Source organism: Epinephelus lanceolatus, chromosome 12, assembly GCF_041903045.1.
Source record: "Epinephelus lanceolatus isolate andai-2023 chromosome 12, ASM4190304v1, whole genome shotgun sequence".
Lineage (NCBI taxonomy): Eukaryota > Metazoa > Chordata > Actinopteri > Perciformes > Serranidae > Epinephelus > Epinephelus lanceolatus.
Window position 1 is genome coordinate 25,590,321 of NC_135745.1, and position 19,556 is coordinate 25,609,876.

General features: G+C 42.7%; 1 protein-coding gene across 3 annotated transcripts in view; it reads right to left on the reverse strand.

Moving 5' to 3' along the window:
* Positions 1-1,841: 1,841 nt before the first annotated feature.
* LOC117272206 (low-density lipoprotein receptor-related protein 8-like) overlaps positions 1,842-19,556 on the reverse strand; it is a 195,592-nt gene continuing 177,877 nt past the window's right edge. Inside the window, exons 14-18 of one of the 3 annotated variants that reach the window (XM_033650997.2) lie at positions 14,882-15,023; positions 13,947-14,099; positions 9,957-10,244; positions 7,510-7,578; positions 1,842-4,494 (exon numbers count right to left, since the gene is read on the reverse strand). In XM_033650997.2, coding sequence (XP_033506888.1) covers positions 4,154-4,494; positions 7,510-7,578; positions 9,957-10,244; positions 13,947-14,099; positions 14,882-15,023 — 993 coding nt within the window. In that variant the 3' untranslated portion in view covers positions 1,842-4,153. Of the gene's footprint in view, positions 4,495-7,509; positions 7,579-9,956; positions 10,248-13,946; positions 14,100-14,881; positions 15,024-19,556 lie in introns of all 3 variants that reach the window. The other 2 variants (XM_033650998.2, XM_033650996.2) reach the window with 2 other exon arrangements.

Here is a 19,556-nt window from a genome sequence, read left to right on the forward strand (position 1 = left end):
TGACTTTTTCTAAAACCTTGGTAATTAAAACACTTCTGCGTATATGGCGCGGGCGCACTACTTGTCCGTGTGTGAGATGGTACAAAACATATTTTAGCCACCTAAAAATAAATCAATATCAGTTTTAGTGTACCCTATTTTAAGAATATTTTCACTGCTGTATCTTATTGTCATACAGCCTTTACAAACTGGGAAATAAAGCCATTAAATTGTTGTCTTCAAAGCCACCACACTCCATTGATAAAAACAGTAATTTTACCTCGCTGAACACAGGATTTGCGTTTTTACCACTGCCTCAATAATTAGTTTGTTTGTGTTACTGTGTGTGTAGCGACTTCAATGACAAAAGCTGCTAAGAGGCTGAGTAGGCTCATAACTGTGAAAATATCAGAGCCAAAAACTCACCATCTTTACCTAAAAAGCCGCCACTCCAGTGAATGAACAGGTAAAATAATGTGAATCCAATTGCACAATTATTTGTTTAGAACGTGTGCAGCCTAAACAAATACTAAACAACAGAGGCTACATACATATTCTGGGTCCTACAGTGTGACTTCAGTAAATCTCAAGTGACCCTTTAAAACACCCAACAAACCAAAGTGGTAGAGCAGAAGCTTCTGTCTTATTACTTTTATTACTTCTTACATTCGAAAGGAGCACAGGTAACTTTCACTTATGTTTCCCATCGGAAAGGGCTGTCTGATTGGCAATATAAGGAATATATATAAAGAAGCAGAGAATATTCTAAATATAGTGTACACTTAAACAGATTTTCCACAGCCTCACGCACAGATAGATAGCGTGCCTGCACAGTTTATGCGTAGGTGCTTCAAGAACTAAGGCTTTAGCAAAAATGTATATGTTCAGAAGTACTGAGCACACGACTGCATAAATGTGACCTGGATTACACTGTAAGAGTTGTATAAGGGTTTGTAAACAGATGTTTTGATACAGTTTTACAGTTGTTAAACACAGCCCTCTGTGACTTTTGGACTTTTTTACATTTTTGGATTCTTTGTTCAACGTGGAGGCATGCCAGAATACAAAGTTTTCTTCACGAATTCAACATAACACAGGGTGAGTAATTGACATAGAAAGTGTCATTAAGAATACGAAATTTTTTTTTAAGGTGATCTTGTCTTCAACGCTGCATTCATGAGGCTTTTTTCACCATTTGGGGACAGCGTTCCACAACAAGCCAAAAATCAATCAATATTTGACATTTAAAAACAATGGCTGGTAAAGCTTAAGTGTTGGCAAACAAGTGCCTATTTACGAATCCAGTAGACACGCAGAAATATGAACATTAACATTCAACTGGGGTGACAGACTGTACGTAAGTCCAGTATTCTCGAAAACTTTTAGCTTGTTTTTTGGTCTTGACCAAATCCTGGGGGTTATATCCTTTTCTTTAGCTTCTAAATACTCATCTATGTGCACTAGCTCCTTGCTAATGTTGTCTGTCTGCCCTTTGGTTCGGGGCAGGGTGCTTACATTTGGTTCACATCTAGCTTCTTCACAAATGGAGTTTTGGTGAGAGCTAAACAGTAAATTTGTGGGCCAAAAACAATGAGCTGAAACAGGCTTAAAGCTGTGTAGCACTGAGTGAGTTTGTCAGTATGAACAAAACTATTCACATTAAACACAGTCATTGATCCATTGTTAACATAAAAAGACAAGTGCTGCTTTAATTAAAACAACTGTTTGAAAAGCACCGAAAAATGAAATGTGCTAATTTGCAGATCTTCAATGACACAGCAGTAGTGTCTCTGAGCCGTAGGACTGTGATATGAGTGATATTTGATATTTTGTAGAAGAAAATGAAACAGCACACATGAGGGAAATTTTCAGTCAGATTTTATATATCAATATATAGAGATATTCAAAAGTAATCCATTACAGAAAATCAAAAAGTGGAACCAGTTTGGTCTTCATACAGTTTATCTTTGCATGTACAGTAAGTTGGCTGATCCCTGTCCGCTTCATGAAAAATACTACAGGAAAATGAAAAAGTAACCAAAAAGGCACAAATAAACAAAAAATCAATCATCTCATTAACACCAAGGTTTGGGAAGCCTTGCAAAGATGTGGGAGTATTTCCGCAGGGGACACCATGTTTTACGTGGGCTAACAAAGAAAAAAAAGGGGTTGCACACAAAAAGGATGCTAAATGGTGCACAGCAAGAAACAACACAAACTACTTTGGTGGATAATTCGGATTTCTTACAATCAGGGAATGCAGTGCTCTCCTTTTATACAAATAAATTAATATACCTGTCGACACTTTATCTAAAATCTTATGTACATCTTTTCTTTTACATAATTGTATAATACATTATCAAAAACCTTATGAAAACAATATTTACAAATCAATGAATCAAAAAGCACCCTCAAAGCTTCTCCAGTGTCTCACACACACACATACAACACACACACTCTCACACACACCTGTGTATCCACACACCTTCGTACACGATTCTCTTCCATGCAATTCACAATACAGAAGGCATTCTAAGAGGGTTGTGCAACAAAGAGCATACAAAACAGTTCAAATATGGCTGTGGGATGAATGTTAGCACTCACATGCATAATAATGAACACGCACGCAAACACACACACGCACACACACACACACACACACACACACACACAGACTTTTAAGGTTCATGAATGAAGTAACAGTGTTAATGACGGGGCTAAACCGGCATGAAACATGTTCACTGATGGGACAACCTCATTACATCAGAGTTGGATTTTTGCTTTCTGTGGTTACATCAGATGACAGGTCTTTTTTCACCACACAGCCACCAGCTGGGCCCTCCCACATGGCACTATCCAAAACTGTCTGCTCAGATATCAGCCATCTCGAAAAGGAGGAGGGGAGCGGGCTGTGGCATCCAGCTTGCTTCTGTGAATGTGTGCGTGCCTACATGTATGCCTGCAACAATGAATGGCTGCATTGTCAGCTGGTGAGCAATTATGCATGCTGTTTGTGTTTTCGGAGGGCAAGTGCACATTGTCTCCATCCTCTGGAGAGCAGCGTGAATTCGCTATCACTGCAGCCTGTGTGTGTTCGTGTGTGCATCTGTCACAGTCAAATAGTGGGTGATCAAATAAAATTCTTAACACTCAAGGATTTTTGTCAACCACGAAACACTGCAGCCTGACTAAACGCTGGCGTCTATTGCTTTTCTCAAACCATTTAACATCTACACAAGTCACAATAAGACACAACTCCTGCGTAAAAATCCACTTCCCTCTAACCTCACATCCTCTCTGCTCATCGCTCTAAATATTGCATGTCTCCATTTTCTTCCTTCCAGTCCGCAAACCTGCTGCACTCTCACAAAACTCTGGGGCGATGGAGGTCAAATAAAAACATTTCCCCTCAAATCGACTGTGTTCAACTGCACTGACTGTGTTAGACAACTCGCCCTTAAAGGCTCGCCTCTGAACCATAGAGAGAGCAGGTAACGTGGCAGGTAACCTTTCTCTGAAATCAATCAGAATGGAAACATTTTGAAGAAAAAAACATACAGGAAAACTACAACAGAAAGCTCCAGTGATTACATACATGACATTTGTGATTCTAACATGAATCTGTACAGATTGTCCCATCAACGCAGTTGCTGTCCCAGTTTCAGAGCTCCTCCTCAATAAACAGCGTTCCCAGAGCTCCACGGTCCACCAGGAATAACACAAAACCCAAATTAATACATCAAGGACAAAACAGAACCTCTAACTAGCCCCGTCATGAAATATAAGACACACAGCACACACCACACTCAGTTATCAATGCAAAAGACTCAATAACAGGTTCCAGTCTGACTCCATATTCCAGGTTAGGTCAATGTTGGGAACACATTACAACACATTAATAATAATTCTGTAATTCATTCTCAGCATCTACTGGAGAAAGAGTGGATCCAGCTCCAGCACAGGAAAGGTATGAAACTATTGTGTAAGAATGCTGTTATTAAATCTGCTGTTTTTCAAATGGACATTGGCATAGGACATGGCTGTGGATGGCTGCATGTAACACTTGATGATATGTTGTTCGTACCTTTTGCAAACTCAGTCCAAGTCACCCCTGACCTCACTGTGTGTGCGTGTGCCTGAGCGGCCATCTTCCCCCTGAATCCGCTCTGGTGGGTCACTTCGCGGTGGAGAGCATTGGCTGCTCTGTGTACCAGTGAGTCCCCGGATCGGGCATGCTGCCCCCGAGCGGCAAGGCGATGAACTGCGGGCAGGTGCCACCTCCTGCACCTACAACTCCCATGTTGACGCCCTGCGGGTACGGGTGGTGGTGCGCGTGGTGTCCCATGGGGTCAGTCCGCCCGATGTGGATCTCGTCCTCCTCACCCTCGCCGGTGGTCTTGCGGTAAACGGGGTTGTCGAAGTTCATGCTCTTGGTGGAGTTGCGCCGCCAGTTGCGCCACACCAGGTAGACTCCGGCGCACACCAGGCCGAACACCACTGTGGCAACGATAGGAACTGCATGCGTTTAACACACAGCGGCAGGGACACGGGAAGGGGGGAGCGTTAATGAGGCATAACGAGTCCATGGCATGAAATGAGAGGCACGGAGAGGAGCACAACAGGCATGCGGGGGACAGAGAGGGCGGGGGGGGGGCAGCGACAGAGAGGTTGTGTGTGTGGGTGGCTCGACTAAACATTGGGTCACAGTCGGATCAAACACCAACCAACGGACTTTGAACACAGACTCTAAATCAGCGGTGTGAAGCACCATTAGTGGCCAGGCTTTGGAGTAAATTAGTTTTAAACTGTCCTCAGGGAGTAAAAATTTAACTATCACATTACATCACAATCCCCTGGCAACTCATCCCCTGCAAATATGTCCTTGAATAAGCAATGTAATCTAATAATGCTTTATTAAATTATGCCAATAAAGCACCAATAAAGCTTTCATGGCGTCTTCTCTCTGCTGTCTGTTCATCTTATGTAGTTCATAATGAGAACAGTCCATCTGAACTAATTGACTGACTCATTTTGTTTCACTGGTGTTGCATTGGTTTTACTTGTTCATACCTCGAAGATGCACCAAAGAGTCTATGGTAATATTTTCCACATATAAATATGTAAAAACAAGATGGCAGCCATCTCTGCCAATCAGTCTGTAGCCGATCCCGACACAAACGTGGACAAGGTACAAAACCCAATCTTGATTGTATGGTTGAAACTTGTTTGACGACACTGGGACTTAATTATTGTTTCATTTGAGGACACTGAGACTTAATTATCGTTTACAATGTTTAGTTTTTTATCTGGCCCATACTATGCATACCAAACAAAATTTCGGGTCTCAGCAGGAAGTATTTTTTGGGATAAGAAATGTCAAAGAAGGACCAGCTCTACTCAAGAGAATATAATCCCTTGGAAAAGTATTATTTTAATCAAATATTCCTCTTAAAAAGGGCAGTTCCATGATTGCTGTTGAATTTTTTAAATTTAATTTTTGGGTGCTCTGAGCACCACAAACAAAATTAACGGTGATTGTCCAATTATCGTCATTCCTATCAGACTTCACACTCCAATAACCCCAGCCAGTGTTAGCTGAGATATCATTACAATTGCCAAACACATTAGTGAGTCCTGATCCTACAAACATAGGCTTCTATTTGAGAATAGAAGCAATATGCAAGCTATGAGGCCAGACAGTCGTTAGAACAAATAACGTTTTTCCTTAAAATACCTGGACTAACCAGCTCTTCACGGCAATAAATGAACAGTGCTCTTACTACATGTCTTCTAGATGCATCATCAACTGGAGTCTGGAAAGGATGTTGACCTTTCTGCTGAGACATGAACTTTTGGCCATCTTCTTTTAGCATGATATCGTGTAGCCATCAAGTATTATTTTTTTAAAGCTTCATATGGTAACTTTAATAAAAATATATTTTTATTTCTGTTCATCAGCAGTGATTGAAGCTTTGTTAGGGACTTCTTGCAAATGCCATCTGAAGCACTACGAGGAGTCAGAGGAACCTGATTGTTTTTCACAGACTGAACAGACTGTTGTATGTACTACTATCAGAATTAGGATTGTCAGTTTTGGATAATTTTGATACCCATCAACCAGTGGCTAATCAGTTCATTTTTAAGAAAAAAAAAAAAAGCAAAAAGACGTGAAATACAAGAGGCCTTTCCTTTTGGTCTGGCACTCCACTGACTCAGTTAGCTTTAGCGCTGCATTTCAAAGCGCTCTCCATTAAGAGGTGGTGAAACTTTAAAGTTTTGTTGTGTAAATGTCTTGCCTTTTATTTCATTTTCTGTTGGCTTTGCTGACAGACAGCCAACTAGCCATTTTAACAGGTGGAAACACAGTGCCCACTGCCCATCCTCTGGATTCCACTGGCTAGCTAACCTTAGCATTGGCTTTCTATCTAGGGGGGAGCTAGCTAGCAGTGCAGCTCATTCAGGGATTACCACTGTTGTGGAAATATGGTAGCCACCCTCTGGTCTTCTCTCAGGTAGTCCCAGTGAATAAATGTCTAGAATTTAGACTTTTAGGCTTAAACACCTCTTTAGCATGGTTAGCACCATTAGCCATACTGATGTTGCTAACAGAGATAACATCGTTAACAATGCTGAAGTGAGTTTGTGACCTGGGCAATCTTGAGGGACACCTGAGGGTGGGCACAATGTTTCCAGGTCAGGATGGTGTTACGGCGGTAATAACTAAATGAGCGGCACCACTAGCTAGCTCCCACTATAACTAGATGGTGCACACTGCTGTGGCTGGTGATATTTAATATCTCTTAATGGCTGGTAGGTGCATTTTAAAAAGTTTATTTCCCACTCTGGCTACAGCTGATCAAATCTGTTAGCTGCAGCTGTCATATCAGCTGCCAAAATCAACAGTTAACCGCTTAAAATGAAACCCTTCTTTATGTCTGCCTCCATCTAAAATCAAGGACCCATTGTTTCAAAAATTACCAAAAATTTTGCGGGATAAATCTGCAACTGTTATCACTTTGAACTGCATATGTGCCATGTGAGAACAGACAACTTGACAGTTGATCATGCACTTAAATTGCATGCCCAAAACATGGGCAAATAAAACCCACAAATTATATGGATGGCTTAATACCACAGAGGGTAAGTGAGAAAACATTTCAAAATTCAAAATTCAAATTTAGGTGCACCAGCCCTTTATGTGCTTTCTTGCTGCACTATTAGTATGCTAACCACACAGAGACAAAAGACCTACTGACAAGACTGGCTGAGGCAGAACCCAACACAACAACACAGTGTGAAGTGAATAATGCAGTGTGGCAGCAATGTCAGACGTACAGAAAATGACTCCTGAGAAGGCTCAGCGAGGAAGACCTGTGGGCCAGGCTTCTCATCCTGCCACAGCAGGGTCAGTGTGAATGGACTACAAACAGAGTGGCCATAGGCAGCAGGTAGACAGCAGCTTTTACGCAGCCCTGCAGGCCTTTAATGTGGACAGACGCATAGAGACAAGGAAGGCTTCCGGTGACTTACCGATGGGGATGACCACTCCCAAAACAGCCACTGTCAGGTTCTCGCCCAGGAGGAAATGCTCGCTTCCAGCTGAAGAGAGAGATGGAACGAGAAAGCGGAGTTAGAGCGGGAGTCAGAGAAGACAGCCGAGCGAAAGAGAGGACAAGAGTGAGAAGGTGTACACAAGATGTGTGAGAAATAGAGTGAGAGATAAGCAGAGGAGGCAGGACGGGAGAGCTGGTGGAAGAGAAAGGAGATAAAACAGAGAGGTGGGGAGTGGCTGATCATGCGTGCATGGTGGTGAGTGTTTTACAAAGAGAGACAGATAGTGAGAAAGAGGCTGGAATAAAAATGAAAGAAGGAGAGGAAAATGATGAGTTGCTTGGCATTTGCCGGAGTGTGACCTTGACATTACCCCTGACCTTCTACTCCACACCTCATCCATCCAGGCTTCATCAGGCTCCAATGTCACCTCACACTCATTTACATATCCCATACTTACTAACATATTTATGTGCAGGTACACAAATGCATGCATGTGGTTGCAAACAATCTGCATCCCACATACAGCACAATTTATGGAGGGAAAGGCGACATTTTCAAGGTGACGAGGCGCCATCCATCAGTCCTATTAAAGTCAGTCGAGCCTGGTTGTTGGGGTTAGTGGATACCTCACTTTAATGTCATCATTACGTTGAGGGTGAGGTTGTTAGCTACATTATGGGTGTGAATAAGATAAAAATAAGGATGTGGTGCTTGGCAGGAGATGAGGACGCTCAGGTGAAAGAGCTCCTTTATCAGAGAAAAGGCCCCATTTCTTGTTAACTCCTGAATGTGCCACTCTACCCTTTAAAACTCAAGAGGACACCTCCTGCTGGAGGTCACGTGAAAAGTGTTAATCACACGGGGCTGGAATTCTTGAAGTGAATGTAAGAATGTGACTGTCACACATGGTAATGTTTTCCCAGTTCACACTCTTTAAAGTCATTAGTTTGTTACCTATACAGGTTAATTTAATTTACAGTCAACAATACCTAAACCATTAACATCACACCGTTAGTTTGATTTAGAATCTGTTTATTTGCTTTTGACCTGACATTGTTTAATTTATGTGTACATATTCTGTTCTAGTTTCCGTAGTTGTTTGGGCAGGTCCCTTCCTGGTGGAGCAAAAGGTGTGGCTGAGGGCGGAGGATTCTTAAATCATGATGCCGACTCATTGAACCAAATCATATGCTGCCATTTCGGGGGGGGGGGGGGCTTAGGTTTAGTTAGTCTTGCTTTGTATTTAGTTGTAGTTGCTGTCCATTTTGGTCACCCCTTGTGTATTATTTGGGTTGGACAGGACAGTTTGTTCAGTTAACACCTTGTTTGGTTATTATATTGAGAATAGTTATGTTATGTTGACCTCTTGTTGGTTTGTAATTTTTCATGCATTTTTTGGATAGATAAAAACCCACGGTTTTGTCAACGACTCCTGCATCCTTGTTGCCTTCTTGCATGGTCCCTAACAGACATCAAGGAATCTGTGATTACTAGTGATGCAGGGATCAGGATTTTTTTTTAAACCTGCACCAACCCAACCCATTACAAGAGCCAATCTGCCCCACCCAACCTGTAAACATTTGCGCTAACTGGTGACCCGAATTTGACCTGCAAACTGGAGCTGAACCTTCACTAATATCTACCTGCTGTTGGCTACTTGTGTGTCATTTCAAGTAAATATCAAAATGTAAAACAGGTGTTTTCTGTTTTAAAAAGTACAAACGTTGGGAGACAGCAAGTAGGCTACTCACCTATCTTTTAAGTGGTTATGTCTTAAGTAAAATCTCAAGTGCACAGCTGATATCCTACATAGTTTGTTTACATAAGTGCATATCTGATTAGTACAGTGTTTTGTTTACATGATGTTACAGAAGTGGATATTTCATAGATTCATTGTCAAGGTTTTCTTGAGATATCGCATTCACAAGAATGAGACAGACAATGTCACAGTAACCTTGATCTTTGACCATCAAAATCTAATCAGTTTATGGTGAGTCCAAGGGGACGTTTGTGCCAAAGAAAACAAAGAAATTCTCTCAAGGCTTTCTTTTCTTGCTTTCACAAGAATGGGACAGACGATCAACTCGAAAACATGATGCCTTCGGCCATGGCTAGCGCCAATGCGGAGACATAAAAAACATGTTATTTGTTGTTGGTTTTCAAAAGAATTGTTTTACAAAGCTATATTTGAGGGTTTTCAGTGTGAACGATTTTTTTAAGAAGGTAGCTTAAATTACAAAGAATGTAAGATAGACATATAGAGAATAAGCTTTTTGCTTCCGTCTGAGCCTTTTCAGTCACTCCTTAATGCATAGATTGTTGATTTTTTCAGTATTGTTTATACTTGTATTATGTGTGATGACTGAATAAAAATAAAATGACTCAAACAAAAGGTGATTATTTTGAATTCACAGCCCACTTACAGTGCTGAGAAACGCTGCTGTCCCCTGCAGGTGTGGTGGACATGACCATAGCGGTGGCGGTGGAGTGGGATCCCAGTGCCTTTGACTCTTGTGACGACAAAGGCTTAAGAGTGGAGAGGGGTGTGAGAGGCTCAGGGGCACCAAAGGGAGCTGTGGTCAAGTGGGGGGTGGCGTCCGCCTGTGATACTCCCCCTGAGGGTGGTGGGAAGTCTTCCGCAACAGTCACTCTGGTGCCAGGTGTAAATCCAGTAGGAGGTGAGGATGTCGGGGTCATGTCGTTTCTTGGTGCTGCTGCAAAGAAAGGAAGAGCATCACAGAAACCTTTAGCATGAAAAAATGAATTATTGTTGTAAGATCCATAAAAAAACAATTGGAAACATCAATGAGCTGACTAGAAATCATCATTCACTTGTCAGACATAAGACCTTGAACATCCTACTCTCTGCCCCCCCACACAATACCACTGTTATTGCCCAGAACCTCAATAGCCTTTGAGCCTGCATTAGACCACATGCTAAGAACCTGAGTGTTATATTTGATGGCAATCTGAGTTTAAACAGGCAGGTAAATTCTGCTGTCAGGTCCACCATCTTCCAAGCATTTCCTATCTCCCACTGATCTATAAAGACTCATACATGCACTAATATCATCCAGGCTGGACTACTTTAACTCACTCTATCTGGGCATTTTTCAGACTGCAATCTCCCATTTACAACTAATTTAAAACGCTGCTGCCTGCGTGTTAAGGTCTAACAAATGAGACCGCGACACCCCTATCCTTGCATCCTAACACTCACTCCCTGTTCATTTCAGGATGCACTTCAAAATCCTTCTGATTGTCTATAAATCTCTCCATGGTTTCGCCCCTACATATATCTCTGAGCTCCTCACCCCTTACAGCACCACCAGACCACTCAGATACACACACCGTGGCATGCTAGGGACAGAGCCTTTTCCATAGCGACTCCTCAGTTCTGAAGTAGCCTGCCAGAGGCTGTTAGACAAGCTGAGTGTGTTGATGCTTTTAAGACGCACCTTAAGATCCATTTTTATGTGCTTTTATGTGTGACAAAAAGCTCAAGGTGTCGACCTGGCTTCTAAATTTCCCAGGTCCCAATCTGCTCAAGGATTCTTGTGATATGCCGGTACCCCAGATGTACTCCTAATCCAAGGTGGGGCCTCCTTGGATCACGCTTGGCTCTGGCCTTTCAAGACATGGGCACAGGATCTCTGGGAGTGTCCTGCGGTGTCTGGCACCAGTGCATTGGCGGCAGATCCATTTAGTCCAGTGGGTTGTGAGGTGGGTTAATGGACGCAGACGCTCATTCAGATTGGGATCTGGGGAATTTGGAGGCCAGGTTGACACTTTGAGGTCTTTGTCACATTCCTTGGGCCATTCCTGAGTGATATTTGCAGTGTGGCATGGTGCATTATCCTGCTGGGAGGGCCACTGCCATTGGGGAGTACCGTTGCCATGAGGGGGGGGTACTTGGTCTGCAATGGTGTTTGAGTGGGTGGAACATGTCAGGTGGTATCCACATGAATGCCAGAACCAAAGGTTTCCCAGCACAACAATACACTGGAACAAAACAATCAAAGTTATTCACTTCACCTGTCAGGGGTTTGAATGTTTTGGCTGATCGGTGTATCTGTCTTTGTTGAGCACTTTGGTGCAAAACCTGTTTTGCTTTTAAAGTGCTACATAAATGAAATTATCGTGAAACTTTTCTTATCCACTTATCCGGGGCCTCCTGGGGGATCCTGAGGTGCTCCCAGGCCAGATCCCTCCAGCGTTTTCTGGGCCTACCAGTTGGACGTGCCTGGAACACCTCTAACAACAGACTCCCATGTCCAAACCACCTCAACTGACCCCTTTGGATGTGAAGGAGCAGCGGTTCTAATCTGAGCTGCCTCCTGATGTCTAATCTCCTTACCCTATCTCTAAGGCTGAGTCTAGCCACCGTACGGAGGAAACTCCTTTTGGCTGCTTGTATCTGCGATCATATTCTTTCAGTCACTACCAAAAGCTTGTGACCAAAGGTGAGGGTAGGGATGTAGATGGACTGGTAAACTGAAAGCTTTGCCTTCTGGCTCAGCTCTTTCTTCACCAGAACGGACTGGAGCAGGATCGGTCGATACTCCTTCCTGTTTCTCAAAAGTAGCGGTGATCCAACCTCAATCTATTGTATGTAGTCCGCTGACTACAGATAAGTTCCCCATATAACCCAGTGTATAACCCAAAATCCAAACTATCCCTTTGAAGAAGGTGGACACAATAACATGAACTCCTTACACAGCAGTGCACTTCAGGTCTAATGAAGCCCATGAAGCTCCTTTCAGTCAGAAACATTTTTGTTTGCAATTATGGGGAGTAAAACTGATCTTGAGTCTGTTAAAGCATCTGTAACTCTGTGGCACGAGAGGATAATGCTGTAATACAACAACTGTAGTATCTGTTCCAGAGATGTGGTGTTAGATTGCATTTCATTGCATAGTGCTCCATGTTATTGTATCCTCCGCCCTATGTGTTGCTTAGCAACCATCTTTTTTACTCACAGGTTAATAATTATGTTGCTTGAAGCGAGCATATTTAATTATCAATCATCAATTATTACCTACCACAAATAAAACATGACCTGATCTACTACATCCCATTGTTCTCTTGTGTTAGCTCTGTGATAAGACGCATTACACCAGTTATGAACAATCAATTCCAAACAGCACCAAGTGTCAGGCAGGACAGTGCTTACTTGAATACAATGTGAAACAGCAGGTAAAATAATTTTGAAAAAGATTATCAGGTATTCATACTGAGCTGGTGGCAATACAATACAGAACTGTAATATAAATCACATTTTATTATTTAAAGCTGGGGAGCAGAGTCATTTGAGCTTCACTGAGCAAAAATCAATAAACTTTGAGGGTATTGTAATTAATGTGAACTGAGAGAACACAAGACTTCTGCACCTCCTCTTGGCTCTGTTTTCAGGTTTTAGAAAATCTAGCTAGTGATGGGAGACTTTGGCCAGTCACAGGTCATTTCAGAAAGTTGCTCTTCCAGCATGGTGTTAACAATTCTAAACTCACGTTAACATCGGCGAAGCATTTCAGAGATGGAAAGAAGATGTTGCTAATAGTTTAGCCTACTGCTAACCGGAGCTAACTGGTGGCTTCCGCCTCATTCCCTGCAGCAACAGACCTCCTTGCTGGATGCAAAGCAGGTCCAGAGACCCCCTGTCAGTTACTGCAGCATTGTAGGAGCTGCAGGAGGAGGGTGTATTTTTGCCTTTTACGAATTTCTTTCAACAGCAACTTTATATATGGACATTTTAAAGCATTGAATATCCCTTTTCAAGGGCTTTTCTAAATGCCATATGGCTTTTATGGCAGGAAAGGGCTTACATGGAGCGCACACTCTACCGGGTGAGCTAGAGGTCAGCCCAAGGTAGCTGCACTGTCGATACATTTTCATCTGCTTATCCCGGGCCGGGTCGCAGGGGCAGCATGTTGTCCCTCTCCCCAGCAATGCTTTCCAGCTCCCCCTTGGGGATCCCAGGGCGTTTCCAGGCCAGGTAAGACATATAATATCTCCAGTGTGTTTTGGGTCTGCCCCAGGGCCTCTAGTTTGACGTGCCCATATGTTGTCATATCACGTTTGTCGTGTGTCCGGTTATGCGTCACGAATGCACTGATCTTTTTAAGCAAATGTAGTTCCTCATGGATGAATAAAGTTATTTTGATTTGATTGATGGTTAAAAACATGCAAGATAACATGATGTACATCAGGTACATTTGTCAGCAGGTAACTGCCCCAAATCCCTCAAGTGTCCCCTCTGATGACACTCAACACACAATAAATAAGCGTTTCCTTTAAGCGAAGGAGAATCTGATTATCCACACAGTAAGCACTATGTGTGCTCTGCCCAACAAATCCCTTTAGGTGCTATTGATTACTTAATACTCTCAATTAACGCTCGTAAACATGCTCACCTGGCACGCAGCCTCTCATATCAGGCCCCAGGTCCTGGCCGTCGGGGCAGGCGCAGGTGTATTTGGGTGAGTGTTCTGTAATCTGTGGAGCCTTAAGACACAAGTACTCACAGCCTCCATTGGCCACACTGCCCAGATTACAGCTGTCTGGGCCTGGAGACAGTGACAGAGAGAAAGAGAGAGACATGGAGAATTACACAGTTATGGTTATATAAATAAGATTATCACTTATTCAACACGGGGAGATAGCAGAGAGTCAGAGAGAGACAGAAGAAGTTGCTGCACTTTATTGTTCCCCGCTGTGAACACTGTTGAATTCCCTTTGAACAAAGCCCATTACAGTGCGTAAACAAAATCTAAAAGAATACAAAGAATAAAATCTGGCATCATACAGAAACTTCCTGTGCTGCTGTGCCAGGTGCAGCCCCACTGTGTTCATCATAGAGTCTTGTTTGGCCACAAACTAGAAAAGACAGGTATGTATGAGGATCAAATTGGACGCACGGTGACGAAACACAGTGAAAGATTAAAATAAAAATGGGCAAAGACTGTGCAGTGGATGGAAAGAATAAAATGCGACAGACAGGCAGAGATAGATATGGAAACTGACACACAAGAAAGGAAATACACAGCCATCGCATTCATGATTAAAAGCTCTGTTCAGTTCAGCTCAAATCTGGATTGTCCTGTTAGAGAAAACCGGGCCGGAGGCAGGGTTTTGACAGATGTGTGAATGTACTCCTGCTCCCACTGCTTTGATCACTCCACCACAGTCACAAGCTTCACCATCATTTATTCATGTGCCTGGTATGACATGGATCCACTGAGGAAACTTGGTCACAGAGATGTGACTCGGCTCACACGATCACAGTGAGGGGAGGAGAGTGAACACAGATGAACATGCAAAGACCCATACTGCACACACACACACACACCTTGTGGCTGGCGGAGCTGGTGGAAGACCACAATGTCATGAGGGTCGTTGAGGTTTTCAGCCAGCGTGTGGATGTCTTGACCGGTCAGCCTGTTGGCCATGAAGACTGCCGCCCTGTCTCTGTCTGTCCAGTAGATTCGATCCTGAAACACAGAGAGTCACTGCCTTAATATAAGAAGAAGTTAGTCAGGGTTGTGTTGGGTTTAAACCGAAGAGTACATATTGGAAAACAACAATTCCAACAGCGTGGGTGGTAACCTGTGAAGGACACAGCCTTAAAACAACATCTTTTGTTAAAGATGTCGGTGAAGATTCTCAGTCATCCAGGTCATGGTAATCTTAAGTGCTATATCGTAGGCAACTGGACTTGCTTGAGTTTCTTGAAGACGTTTCCCCTCTCATTCAAGAGGCTTCTTCAGTTCTCAAGGACTGGTGCCAAGTCACAGGATTTAAACTCTGCCAGGAATTTTGTTCATTGGTGAAACAAAACAACCATTCCACAAGCATACGGCACAGCACAGGAGAGCTAGCTCCTCAGGTCAAGACTCGGCTGTCCACTTACATCTAAAGGAAAAGGGAAATTCTTTTGAGGACAGCGATATTCACATCTTGGCCAGAGATGACAGATGGTTTGAAAGAGGCATGAAAGAAGTGGCCCAGGACACCACTTATCACCCACCTACAATGCAGTCTTGGGATCCCTCCCCAGATGACTTCACACCCATTCACACCTGGTCCCATCTGACCCTAACAACACGCATGATGGCCAAGTGGGTCAACGACTCACATGTGACCTCAACGACTCTGTAAGGGTTTGCACCCACACAGAGTTTAAAGGCTGTGACTCTGCACCAGCCTGTTTAGATCCACCAAGTAATCAACCCTTCCCCGTATAGAACACTATTCCACCACTGCTGCCTAACATCAACTACATGCATACATACACATCAACGTAAATAACACACACAAGTCTTCTCTCTCTCTGTATTTCACTCCCTTTTCTTTTGTCCTGCTCGTGTTTTGTGCCTTGGTCCACACGTGTCCTCTAACCCCTAAGGTCCTTTTGCTCCTTCCACCCCTGCCATCAACCGAGACACCAATGATGGATAGGAAAGGGCAGAAGCCCTGAGCTATCCCACCAGGCTCATGACCCTCTTGGTGCTATTCGCAGTCTGTTTATAGCTGAAGAAGTCTCTTGGATGAGAGGCGAAACGTCTTCAAGAAACCGTGAACCGTAAACCCTGTGTGGGTGGGAACGCTTGCAGAGTCATAGAGCTCACGTGACCCCTACGACTCTGCAAGGGTTCCCACCCACACAGGGTTTATAGCCTGCAACTTCGTACCAGTCATTTAGAACTGAAGTAGCTTCTTGGATGAGAGGCGAAACGTCTTCAAGAAACTCAAGCAAGTCCAGTTGCCTATGATATTAGCACTTAGGAGAACTTAAAAAAACTTAAATTCTTTTATTTCATTTTATTTTTTATGTATCTTATGTATGTATCTATCCATTTATTTATTGTTCTGTCTTTCTTTTCCTTGCTTAACCTATTTATACCTTTGACTTTTCCCCTTTTGCCTGTTCCTCTTGTTTCGACTCATCCCGCCTTTTTACTGCTTCATCAACTTCATCAACACACACATACTCACAAACACACACACAAAAATGTCATTCATCACCCTCAACATACATTGTACTAGTATGCAAATATACCTGTGTTTGTCTTTTGTGTCACTTGTTTTTTTTCACCTTTCATGTCTCCCACATAGTGTTGTCCCTGTCATGTCTTTCACCTGTTTGGTGCCTGCATCACCTTGATCATTTATTTTGCTTGATGTGAATTGTTCTGATGATGATGTGAGTATTAATACGGTTGGGTTTATTGGTAGTATGACAATGTCTGTCAGTCGCATCATTCCAAAAATACTAGGGTGTCCTATTGCATCTTGTCGCATTTTGCAGTTTGCAAGCCAGTGTGCTTTTCTGGCTATTCTGACCCACAATCCCCTGTGCATTGGAAGGTATGGGCAATTGCCTGAGCTGCAGACGGATGGCTCATTGACAACTGACAAAAGCCGCAATATCTATACTCAATCAATCGCAAACAATAAACGATGTATTCTATTATGACTTAAAGGTTAAGACGACATGGTAGTGCAGTGGTTAGCATTGTTGCCTTACAGCAAGAGGGGTGCTGGGGTTCGAAACCCAGGGTGGGGGAGCCCTTCTATGCAGAGTCTGCATGTTCTCCCCATGTAAGCATGGGTTTTCTCCAGCTTCCTCCCACAGTCCCAAGACATGCAGGTTAACTGGTGACTCTAAATTGTCCGTAGGTGTGAATGTGAGTGTGAATGTTGTCTGTCTCTATGTGTCAGCCCTGTGATAGTCTGGTGACCTGTGCAGAGTGTACCCTGCCTCCCACCCAATGTCAGCTGGGATAGGCTCCAGCCCCCCTGCGACCCCTAACAGGACAAGCAATTGCGGAAAATGAATGAAGTAAACACTACATTCATTGCAAAGTAACAACAGCAGAGCTCTCCAGGGTGACTTCATTCTCTCATGAGTTTGGCGAATGGCATTTTAATTTATTTCCAAGGTAACGTTAAGTGATAAAGGCTGCATTCCACATTGCATACTTTTTCTTTTTACACATTGTGACAGATACATGAACAAGAGAGTCAAAATTCAAGGCACAATGTTACGAATAAGTAATGTATCCTGATTGTATGAATACTCCATTCAGCAATACACACTTTGTTTGAGCAGCCGCGGCACATACTGGGAAAAAAAATCAGAAGTATGTGATTCATAATGCAGCGTTAGCCTTGTTACACTCATGGAGCACAAACTGGACCTTTTCATTTTAACGTCAACATTTTTGTGGAGGTGATTTTGCTATGTCAAGTTAACTAAACGTAAGGAGAAATAATTGTATGTGTTTTATAGCATTTTACAGCATTTCACAGCACACAGTAAAAAGCAAAATGTGTTGCTGATAAAGAATTAGAGTTTCTGAAAGGCATGCATGTAAGGAATCTTTGAAAATTTGAAAGACACTGTACTAAAAATGTGTTTATGTTCAGGTGAAAGAATATGGGTGAATGAAACACAGGGACAAAGGCATAAAACATGAGCACATATTACCAAAAAGAAACAAAATGACCAAAAACAGAGAGAAACAGAGACATAAGATGCATGCTTAGGAGAACACACAGTGCTTACAGCTATAAAGGCTTGGCTCAGAGTACTCACAAGTCTAATTTATTTGAGGAAAAATAATAGAGAGAAAATTAGGGCAAGTGAAACATGCACTGATAAATATTTGTTGCCACACAGAGTGAAATTCATTATCTCCTGCAGAAGAGAGAGTGCGTTAATTTGCCTATTGTTGCAAATAATATGAGGCGATGAATCCATCAAGGAAATGCAAATGCAGCGGTTTAATGGTAACTAAGACTTGTTTTAATTCAACTGGGGCATCAGTGCAACATTAAGCAGCAGGCATGCAATAAATAGGCCCATGACACTTTGTTGTAGAAGAAGATTCAGTCTATCAGTTAGTTTTATTTTCATAGGTTTCAAGTGCCTTTCTGGTTCGTTACAATGTCAGGTCTTAAATGATTTACACACATCTTATTTAGATCAGAGTATAGCAGCTCAAAGGTAAATTTCAACCACGCTCATTGTTTATTTATTGATTTGTTTGCTTTGTTTCCCCAGCTCACTCTCGACAGTTTAAAAAGACATTTTGACTTTTTTTTTTTCAGTTGCCTTAGAAACTACAGGCTATTCTCCAGGAGACAATAGGCCCCGCCACACCACACCACTGTGCGCTGTATGTGTGTGCGTTTGAGATGAGTCAGTCACTGAGTCAGAAAGAGATGGTAATGTGATGTATACTACAACAGGCTCCACTCGATAACACGGGGCTGGTGTACATCCTGAACAAGAAGGTCACCTTGTTGTCACAACAGGGCAGAGAGCAGAGGAGCCCCGGATCGATTAGGTATTACACCAGAGGGAATTTATCATCATTTCTGTGAGCTGAACTACAGTTCTGCCCGCAGGGTGAACTAACAGCAGAGTACAGTAAGAAAAATCCTCAAGGCTATGCTTTGGACAGCTTACCTCTGTTGGTATTTTCTAAAGGTTAAAACTGTGAGAGAAACAACAGATTGGTGGTATGTACCCACAATCCATTTTACTCACTGTAGTGAAGTCAAACATTCTAGGGACTTGTACTTTCTGTGAGTAGTACCATATCATGCTACTTTATAATGCTACTCCACCACATGTCAGGGACAAATATTGTATTTTTTATTCCACTACATTGACTAGGGCTGCCCCCTAATAGTCGACCAAATGTTAGTCGACCTGAAAGGTCATTAGTCGGTGAGATTTCATTGGTCGCTTACTCACAGAAAAAAATAAAAAAGTGAAACTCTATTAGGAGCTGCGCCTTGTCAAAATAAATCAAAATCTATATGACTGGACCATGTGGTAATTTAATTTGAAAGGACAGACACAGGAAGAGGCCACACTCAGCAGTCAGACAGGAGTCATGTTACAAATCAATCACAGCCGACAGATATCTTTCCCTACTTCTGTAAATATTCAGTCTGATAAATAGGGAAAAGTTGATCATATTAGTGCAGGGCTACCCAGAGCTTTACATCTG